The sequence below is a fragment of the Pteropus vampyrus genome, unplaced genomic scaffold, assembly GCF_000151845.1.
Source record: "Pteropus vampyrus isolate Shadow unplaced genomic scaffold, Pvam_2.0 Scaffold65, whole genome shotgun sequence".
Classification (NCBI taxonomy): domain Eukaryota; kingdom Metazoa; phylum Chordata; class Mammalia; order Chiroptera; family Pteropodidae; genus Pteropus; species Pteropus vampyrus.
This window is the reverse complement of record NW_011888846.1, coordinates 573977-584627: the sequence shown is the minus strand read 5'-3', so window position 1 is coordinate 584627 and position 10651 is coordinate 573977. Positions and strand designations below refer to the sequence as shown.

Sequence of the window (10651 nt, the reverse complement as noted above, 5' to 3'; positions counted from 1 at the left end):
AAAAAAAAAAAAAGAGTGACAGGAACTAAGGGAGGGTAAACTGGCCCACGCCCTCCTTCAGGCTGGGGCAGCCTGTGCAGATAGCGCTTTCAGGCTCTCCAGAGAAAAGTGGTGGTTTTATGACTGCTGGCGACCGATTTGATGTCCACGGTCATGCTGCTCACCCTTCAGGCTCTCAGGTCACAGCAGCAGCTCCATTCTTACCACGTTAAGAATTCTAAAATCCCTATCTTCCTGAGGGAAATTAATGGAAAATAAACATTTATTGAGCACTATGACTGGCACTATGCTCATGAGTCACGTGGTCCCAGTTAACCGCAAACAAGGAAACTGAGGCTCAGAAAGCCAGTAAGCCCAAAGTCTAAGCTCTGTCACTCATCTGGGTGCACTTGGCTCACCGTTCTCAAAGGGGCACTGGGCTGGGGCTGTGGCGGCTGGTTTTGCAGCCAGAGCTGTGAGCCTTTAGCTGAATGAGCTCGAGTGGGTGGTCTTACAATGTGGGGCCTCGGTTCTCTTGTGTTGTATAATTTTTAAGGTTCCTTTCTGTTCTTCAAGGTCTGTCCTTGATCATTTTCCTAGCACCGAGCTGCATACTGTTGTACTGAATGCTACAGTAGGAAACATTCCTATCTTCAAAGAATATCCACTCTTGCTGGGGAGACAAACTCCAGAGAAGGTCATGACTAGTTAGCGGAACATGGTCACGTGATGTTCACCTGTGTCTGCCATCCAGACTCTGGACCTTTATCGCCTCTTATACCCCAGTGACAGCCAAGACTCTGTCTCTAGCCTTAAGCTTTCTGTTGAGCTTCAGACCCGTAAAACCTGAACATGTCTTAAGCAGAAACCATCACCTCTCCCTAAATCTGCTCTTGTTCCCCACAAACGGCACCACCACCTGGGTGCTAGTCTTCATTCTCATCCCAATGCCAAGTCTCCTACTTTCATCTGCAAAGCAATAACTAACCTCAGCCTTTGTCCTTCCCTATTGCAAGAAACCAATGACTCACTTCCTAGTCCTTAACCTCATGTCCTGCCTGCTTTATTGATTTACCATAGTTTTCAGGACAAAGTTTAAAACCCTTAATCCATCATTCATTCAATTAATATTTATAGAGCACTGACTATGTCAGTGACTATTCTAAACACTTGGGATGCAGAGGTTTACCACACAAGTTCCTCACGGAGCTTGCATCTCAGTAGGCAGAAATAGATCGTAAACGATTAAAAATGCGATATGTAATGTGATCTCAGGTTGTTCTAGGGTCCCTGACTGTCCCTATTCCTCATGGGCATCTCGCCGCTGTCATCCAGTTCTCTATCATATCACACTGCTCCCCACCTCCGGGTCTCTGCTCACACCGCTTTTCCTGCCTGCACTAATAACACTAGTAAGAAGGGTGATGGTGATGATGATGATGGCAAACATTTATGTAACCCTTTATATAGATTAAATCACATAATCTCATCCTTAGAGCATAGGTACTATTTTTGAACCCATTGTACAGATGAGGAAACTGAGGCACAAAGTGACTAAGTAGCTTGCTTCATTCTAGGGATTTGGGCTACATCACTAAACGACACAGAGAAAAATGGCTGCCCCATCCTTACTGGAGAAGGCAGACAGTGAATAAAATAAGTAAATTGTGTATAATTTGTTTTATGGCAAAAATCCTAGAGCGTAATCAAGTAGAAAAAGAAGAATCGAAAGTAGCAAATCAAGAGATATATTTTCTAAGTAACAGAGACTCAAATGCCATTGTCTAGACCTAACTTCATTCCATCCCTGACTCTTAAAAAAGGTCATTTTTCAGTTATTTAAATTTCAAATCTTTCTTTTTTGGATAAAGCAATTTGAATAGCTGGACCAACTTAAAAAGATTCAGCGACAGCGAATTACCTTGAGATCAGCACTTAATATGCCCTGAGCACTTTTTTTCTCCTTACCTAAAAACTTCAATTTTTTTTTCCTTTTTTCCCCAGTTTTTTGAGAAATAATTGACATACATCACTGTATAAGTTTAAGGCGCACAGCACAATGGTTTGATTTACACATATTGTGAAATGATTACCACAATAGGTTTAGCTAACATCCATCATCTCATATAGATCCAGTAAAAAGAGAAGAAAAAGGTTTTCTCCTTGCGATGAAAGAACTCTTAGATATACTCTCTTAAGAACTTTCCTGTATGTCACACAGCACTGTTAACTACAACCATCATTACATCCCTAGCAATTATTTATCTCAGAACTAGAAGTTTGTACCTTTTGACCACCTTCCTCCAGTTCCCCCTCCCTCATCTCCTCCCTATGGTAACCACAAATTTGATCTCTTTTTCTATGAGTATTGGTGGGGTGAGTTTTGTTTGTTCGTTTGTATGGAGGGTTTTTTGTTTGTTTGTTTTATTAGAGTCTACATATAAGTGAGATCATACAGTATTTGTCTTTCTTCGTCCAACTTATTTTACTTAGCATAATGCCTTCAAGGTTTATCCATGTCATTACATATGATAGGGTTTCCTTCTTTTCATGGTTGAATAATGGTTCATTGTATACACATACCACAATTTCTTTATCTATCCATCCATCACTGCACACTTAGGTTGTTTCCATGTCTTGACTCTTGTGAATAATGCTGCTATGAACATGGGGTGCAGGTATATTTTTGAGTTAGTGTTTTAATTTCCTTTGGCTACATTCCCAGAAGTGGAATTGCTAGATCATAAGGTAGTTCTCTTTTTAATTTTTTGAGGAACCCCCATACTGTTTTCCATGGTGGCTGCACAAATTTACAATCCCACCAATAGTGCACGAAGGTTACCTTTTCTCCACATCCATGCCAAGAGCTTCCTTTTTTAAAGTTAATTTTAGCCCTGTTGACTAAAGAAATCTTATTTTAATCTCTGCATCCACTGGGCTGTCCTAGTGGTAGTTATACTAATAATTATCAGTTTTATTTAAAATTTCACACCTTTATTAAAATGAATTAATAAATAAAATTTCTTCACTATAACTCCAAAGGAAGGAGCCAAACTTAAAATATGATGACAGTCAAGCAATGTATAGAAAAAAGTTAGCAGAGCCTTACATGGCCACAGGGGGGCAGAAGAGGGCGAGGGATGGGGTCCAGTGGCTGCCACAGTCATATGGAAGCAACAGGTTGATTTGAAAACAGCACTAGCTGACCTAAGTTGGAGTGAGTACTCTCTCGATTTCCTCCTCTGAAAGTCTGGCAATGAGTTACCGTATTGAAAAAGCTGTCCTATACTTGAAAGACAAGTAAACTTGGCATCCTGGCTTTTAATTGTGATTCTATTTTATTCAAAAAAAAATCGATAAGTAGTTACTAACTGATGCCTACTGTGTATGAGGCACTGTGCTAAGTACTCAGAGTCAGATAATGATAACAGCAGATATTCATGGGACATCAACATTGTGCCACTTTTATTTCATTCATTGTTCCCCGTGAAGGGGACCCTCTTCTTATCCTCATTTTACAGACGAGGGAACTAAGACCTGGAGAAGTTTAATACCTTCCCAAGGTCATCCAACGAATGAGCCAGGATTCCAATCCCAACCTTCCAACTCCACAGCCAGGGCTGTGAACCGCTTTGCTGCCATCTGTTCTGTCCCATCTTATCAAGGTAGATAATATGGCTCCTGACCTTAAGGAGATCGGTTTGGTGGAAGAAAAAGAGCTGTGAACACATCAGGTACTGTGCCACATCGTGTGCGCGGCCATTGGTAAGAACAGCGTGTCCCAGAATCACAGAAGTGGCAGCGATTAACTCTGTGTGGTGGATGTCCGGGGGGCTTCGCCGAGAAGGTGGTGTTTTGTTTTTTTTTTTGCTGGATTTTGAGGAGGCGTTTTGAGGAAGAGGAAGAGGACATCCAAGCAGAGAGAACAGCATGTACGCAGAGGCCGCCTGGGCAGGAAATAAATCAAGAGAGGGGCTTGGGTCAACCAGAGCAAGCCTCCCGTGTCATGGTAAGATCTGAGGTTTCTCCTGTAGTCAGAGGTGAGCCATGGAAGGGCTTCGATGCAGCCACGACGTACTCAGATCTGTGCTTCATGGATAAAGACTGGAGCAGTGAGGAAAATGAGCGGCTGGAGGAGAAGAGGCTGGGGGAGGGAGAGCGATGGGAGGGGGTGTTAATAGCATTGGAAGGATTCTTCCAATGAAGGCCTAGTGAGCCTGGGGAGGAGAAGCAGCGTCTCTGTGTACCAGGGTTAGGAGTGCAGAAGAGAGCAGGGGATGAGAATGACCTTGGTTTTGAATGTGTTGCCTAAGAAGAGCCTGTGGGACATCCAGGGAGAGAAGTCTGGCAGGAAGCTGGAAATGGTAATCTAAACTTTTCTCCTGCTGGATTTAAAATTAATCATTCACTCAAGAGCTGTTTGCTAAACACAGACATGTGCTAGGCTTAGGGAGTAGAAAATCGGAGAAGAGGACGTGCCGGATCCCAAGAGTGTGTCTTTCTCTTTCTGACTTTCACTTAACACGATGCCCACAAGGTCCCATCCATGCCCTTGCACGTCCTGCGGCTGGCTCTTAAGCCAACTGCCCTGGCATGTCCCCCGCTCTGGGAGCTTCGGTTTCCTCATTCCTGTTATAGGGTAATCGAACTTGACCTCACAGAGCTGTCGCAAGGACTAAATGAGATCAGGGATCACCACAGCGCATGTTCCCCTCTTCCTTCCCAGGTGCTTAAACTCAGAATCCCTCCGGTGTCACCCACAGAACCCGCTGGGCTTAGCGTGCGATTCAAGGGTTTTTCTACCTGATGCACCTGAAGTCTGGTCACTTTACTCAGATTAACAACAGGGGAGAAATAAAAGTCAATATAAGATCCATATATAAACAGATCATTTACCATAGACAAGAATTTTTTTAAATAGTGGTAATCAGAAAAAAAATGAAAGATTAATAAGGTAAGAAAGAACAGGTAGGCGGTAGGCAGAGGAAGAATGGATTTTGATCCTTGCAAACCTACCCCCAAATTTTTCAAGCCCAGCACACCCCTCTTATCCCCTCGGCCCAGGGAATGGAGCAGCCTCCCATACACAGGGACTTCCCGTAGCTCATCTCAGAGTTATCTATGAAATTATTAAAGAATATTAACTTGAACTGATATGAAATTATAAAATGCTGATGCACATTGAAAATGAGTAAAAGTAACAATGTCACAGTAGTCACCACCTACCTGATAACGCCTGGCTACTTGACCAAGGGGAACCGCCCCGTGTGCTGTTACAGGCAGAACTGGGAATGGCTTATGCTGAGTCTCCATTGGGCGGACAAAGGATCTGGGCTCTGAAGTGATAGCAGGCTGAGCCAGGTCCAGTCAACACCACAGCCCAAAACAAGTTGTCATCAGCTGAAGGAAGTCTGTCACCAATCGTGGCGGCCAACTGTCAGAGTCTCCGCCCTCTCCTCGATTCTGCCAGTTACCAGCCCGGCATGGGTCTTTTGTCACTTGTGCCCCTGCCTATGACAGGGAAGCTCAGCCACCTGTCCTGTGGCATTTCCGGAGGCCTGCCCGTCCTCGAGGACCCCCCCAGAGCGCTCCCCTATCCCTTCTCCCCAAGCACACAGCCCTGGGAGACAGGATCTCATATATGGGTTTTATTTTTATTTTACAAGAATATAACATGCTGTCACAGGAAAGTGGGGATTGAGTAGATCATTCGTATCTTGGAAACCAGCTCCAGTTGTCAACAAAAAATAAATATTTAAACAGTGAGGAGGTCCTGCTGGGCGCTGAGAGGAGGTAGAGCCTGGCGGGGGGAGGGGGGCAGGCTGCCCACTCCTGTTGAGTCTCCGGTCAGTGGGTCAGTGGGTCAAAGTAAAATCACAATAATAAATAACAATAGCAACAACACTGACAACAGTAACAAAAATAACATGCTATGACATGACGGTCGTCACAAAACCAACAATACGTTATACTTAAATAATTTTCTCCTGGAGGAGCTCACAGTGCAGCGAGAACAAGGTTGGTTTTCCGGGGACACAAGAGGGCTGGCTGGTTCATTCACCTCCCCAGCCTGGGCTCGAGGACTACTCCCACCTCAGAAGGTTTGTTCAGTGATGCCCTGAGGTGACAGGCAGGTTCTCATCTCCCCCAGTCCTGCTCTTCCAAGCAGCCTCTCTTCCGGACTTCACTCCCCGCCTCTGTGGTCTGCCCGAGGCTCATCGTGGTCCCGCCCCATCCCTCCCAGCACGCTAGTGAGCGCACCTCACTTCCACAGGAAGGAAACGTGAGGCTCCCCTTCCACTCTGGGGTGCCTTTTTCCCTGTTCTCATACTCACACAAAAAATATTGGCTTGATTTAAACAGGACTTTCAGGAACTGCCAAAAGTTTTGTTTCTTATGATCATTTTCTCCCTCTGTCCACGCTGCTGGGCATGGGAGCCGATGAGCCACTGACGGAGCGGCCACACGCCTTTCCCTCATGGGCTCAGAGAGGGCACATGCCAGCAGGAGGCCCTCTGCAGGCCCTGCTCACAGGCAGGCCCTGCTGCAAACACAGGGTCAGGGGCCACATGCAAGGTCACCGAGAGCACCGAGATTAATTCACATGAGCTACAAGGGCTCCTTTCCGGGGCTCTCTACTGACTTGGAAAGGGGCTCAACGGCCAGTTTTTGAGGTATAAAAATCTCACTGCGGCAAGCATCACATTGGTTCCCTGGCCTTGACACAGCAGTGTTAAGTCCAAGCTAAGGGACCCTCGGGCAGCCCAGAGGCAGGTGAGGTGGCAGAACGGGAAGGGTCCACACCCATGGCTCCCTCCCGTGCCCAGGACAGTCTGGGATCAGGGTGCAGTCCGGCAACAGGCAGAACGGCCGATCTGGCTGTCTTCCCCTCTCTCGTTTTCAAGTTTCCCTTTGGTCACATATTTCCCAAACCACCCTGGAACATTTCTTGTCCCTTTGCGAATGACAAGAGCTAATGGCAACTCTCACACCACCACCCTTCTCCCCAGAGAGCCCCACGCGACCGTCCTCTTCAGCCCTTATCCGTAAGTCCTGCACGTGGGGGACCGTCTCACGCATGAAATTCAGTCCCACGGGATCTGGAGGAGAGGGATCGGCGTTTTCCTTCACTGTCCTCTCGCCAGCTTTGTGGAACCTGCCTCCCACACAGGGGCGGCGGCCTCGGGGCTGGGTGACTCCACCTCTCTTCCCGGCTGGCTCCTCACTGCCATGAGGCTCAGGTGTGTGAGGGCTCCGCTGGGCTGCCCTTGGATGGAGAGGCGCTGGTGGCAGAGGCGTGGGTGGCCAGGTCCCGGTAAGCGGGTGACTTCAGGAAGCGTGGGTAGGAGTCCTTCTCCATCAGTGTGCGTGTCTTCCCCTGAGCCACATCGAAGCATGTGGCCGTGGCGGCCTGCAGGTTCGTCCTGGTCAGCTCCCTGGTCTCGTGGTCTATGTTAACCTGCGAAGAAAGGCAAGCACGTGAGTGAGCGGGGCCGGGGGCGGGGAGGGGGCAAGGCGAGGGGTGCAGAGGACAGAGGGAGGAACGACCAGCAGGTGGGCCAGTGGAAGGGGTCCTGGATTCTTAACCAGGAACTTGGGGTCTCCTGAGTCCATCCAGAGTTTCTCACCTCTGGGCCTGTCCCCACATCAGATCCAGTGTGTGCCCTCCGATCTCTCGAAATTCTCAAGGATATATTAAGTCTGCCTACAAATCCAATCCCTCTCACCCCATCCCCCGTAATAACCCTGGTGACTAATCCCAGTCACCCAGATTAGTGCCGGAGCCTGCTCACGGCGCTCTGCCATCTCCCCTCACCCCTGTGGTCTGTCCTCCACCCAGCAGCCAGAGCGGACCTTTCACACCCCAGATCAGTTTGGCAGCAGCTCTCCTGTCCTCCCATATCACTCAGAGGAAAAGCCGAAGTGCATGCTGGGCCCACCCCTGGCCGTCTGCCACCTGCCTGACCTCATCTCTTCCTCTCCCCCTCGCTCCCCCGACCCCACACAGGCCTGCTTGCTGGTCTGTGACAGGTGCTCTCTGGCCTTTGCATGTTCCTTTTCCTGTGTGAGAACATTCTTTCCTCCCATAACTCATGTCTCTGTTCATATATGTCACCGTATGGGTCAACCCACCTCTCACGTCCCTTTTATAAAACGGAAAGACCTCCCCTCCTTTCCTCTGTACTCTGGGACTCCCGTATCCTGTTTTATGTTTATTAGAGGATAGGTTATCCCCTGGTATATGTTTATTTGCTTAATTGGTTTCTGTCATCTTCTCCCATTAGGGAAGAGGCTTTGTTTTGTTCACTGCTCTATTCCTGATGACTATAACCGTGCCTGGCATGGACTTGGTGCTCAATAATCCTTACGGAATAATGTGAAATAAATGAAAGTGCTCAGAAAATAAAATAGAAAATAAGATACAAAAGCCAGGTACTACTACCATCTCTCCACTAGGTGGCCCCATGTTCTTTATTGAATGCAGGTGCCAGGCAGTGGCCGCCTGAGGGAAGGTTGAAAAGTTCACTGACCACAGACCTGCGGGACTAGGGCAGGTCAACCAGGGAACTGAGGCAGGTTACACAAGGTCCCTACGATGACCTTTGCCCCGAGCTGTGTAAATGTTTTGAGCTTCTAAAAAAGGCTTAGTCTATAAGAGTGGGTATGAACAGATGCCAAAACACTTGCCAACCCCTCTGACCCCTTTGGTGAGTCTAAGGGTAACGGCACCCCGGGGTGGCATGAAGCCTGATTTTCCTCGGCTCCAGCCACAGAAGCCCGCTCACTCTCATTCCAAATTAGGCAACTCTTCTTCTAAACTCAGCCCTTCGCCTGCCAACCTCCCACAGCCCCAGCTCTCAGTGGAGAAGGACCAGGCGGGGCCTGGAGGATCCAGGGGACAGATCTAGGCTCTCACCTCTTTTGGGGCTTCGCTGCGGATGAACTCTTCAAAGATCCTGTGAGCCCGGGAGGCCAGCTTGGCGGCCGAGCGGATCTTCTTGAACTCCTCGCAGGCCAGCCAGAACTCCAGGTTCTCCTCGCTGAACTCCGTCTTCAGGAAAGCGTGGAAGGCAGCCACTCCATCTGGGGTGGGAGGGAGACAAGGAGAGACAGGTCAGACAGAGGGACAAAAGGGAATAAAAGAAGAAAAGACAGCAATTGTAGTTAATGGCTCTATTTTTAGGATGCTATTTTCTCGAACAAGGACCTGCCTTTGTATTCTGAATAGAGGCTGGCACACTAGGGGATCATTATTATTATTACTATTACTGTTACGTTGCCCACGCTTCAGCATCCCTCAGGCTGGCCCCCAAGCACATGAGTGCACACGTGCCATTCACAGACACACACAACAGGGTCCTACTCACTTTTACTGCCCAGTAGCAAGTCGAACGACTCTCTCCATCCCAGCACATCTTCTGAGAAGTTTCTGCTATATAAAAAAAAAAAGGCCAAGATTTTAATTTTTAAAAAAATCAACAAACTAGTTCATAGCGCAAATCCCAGCCAGAACTCCGATTGGGGGTCGCATAATTCGCACAAAGATGTGCTTGGTAATTATGAGAGTTGACTCCTCAAACCCTTCGTTGGGGTTAAGGGAAACAGTGATGTTTTCTAGAGGACAATTCAGTAACCAAAAACCAAAGCCAGGGGCCTTTAGGTCCTCAGAAAATATCTCTGAGACTGTTTCTTCACTGTCCAAAATTGTTTCTATTCCTCTGGCTCTCAGAGCATTGTTTTGTACACTTCCCCAGGGACATGAAGGCTTTGTGAATAAGGATTACGTCCACCCATAACCTAGAGCAGCACCTGGCATGGTTGACGTTCAATGTGAAAGAGCTTCTAGACAAGGTGCTTACCAATGGAAGTAGAGTCATTGATTAAAAACCTTGAGTGGTCTGGGACCCTGTCCTAGCCCTGATTGCATTGCGATGACAACTCCAGGTGAGAGAGTCTGGTAACTAGACATTCAGGTCCTAAGTGTACATGTCTGTTGATGGACTTGGAACCCTGGAGCTAACCACCCTGTCACCCATGAGCCAAGCAGCCATAGAGACCAGCAAGAAACCCCACTAAAATCTCCAGGAAGGGGTCAGCGAGCTCCACCCCAGCTACCATGTCCTAGTTTCTCCCTGTACTTTCCTTCTCAAGGCTCCTTCCCTAATCGGGCTCCGCCTCCCCTAGAAGCCCTAGGCTGTCAGCAAGACTCACCCCTCTTTGTTGTGTTTGCTGCTCCACTCAAACTTGCCAACACTCCCCGTATCAGAGCCCAGGTCTGATTTATGAAGAAAGATCCCCAGTCGTGTCTTGAACTCTTTGGCTCTGGAAGACAAAGCATGAGCATGTAAGGATTCTCCACGTGCTTAGCGAGGGCAAAGAGGTTTATGGGGTGTCAGAAGAGGTCAGGCTGATGCCATCCGACTTCCAAGGGCTCCTGGGAATTCTTGCTTGTTCCCGAGGCCTAACCTTTGCTTCTAGGAAGTTCCTTAGTGCCAGGAACCCAGAAACAACGAAAGCAACGTTTGAGCTGGGCCTTGTAGGTCTTACACTTTCTGAGTTTACAGAACTTCAGACATGGGCTTGTTTCCACGTAAGCCACACTGCTCTTTGTGCTTGTTGATTAGCAGAAGGCAGTTCCGCACCCTCTAGGCTTGCCACGAATATTCGTGGA

The 10651-nt window shown here is 47.9% G+C and overlaps 1 protein-coding gene across 1 annotated transcript in view; it reads right to left on the bottom strand.

Moving 5' to 3' along the window:
• Nucleotides 1–6598: 6598 nt before the first annotated feature.
• RGS16 (regulator of G protein signaling 16) overlaps nt 6599–10651 on the bottom strand; it is a 6853-nt gene continuing 2800 nt past the window's right edge. Inside the window, exons 2-5 of the mRNA XM_011361264.2 lie at nt 10192–10302; nt 9348–9412; nt 8897–9063; nt 6599–7438 (exon numbers count right to left, since the gene is read on the bottom strand). Coding sequence (XP_011359566.1) covers nt 7217–7438; nt 8897–9063; nt 9348–9412; nt 10192–10302 — 565 coding nt within the window. The 3' untranslated portion in view covers nt 6599–7216. The remainder of the gene's footprint in view (nt 7439–8896; nt 9064–9347; nt 9413–10191; nt 10303–10651) is intronic.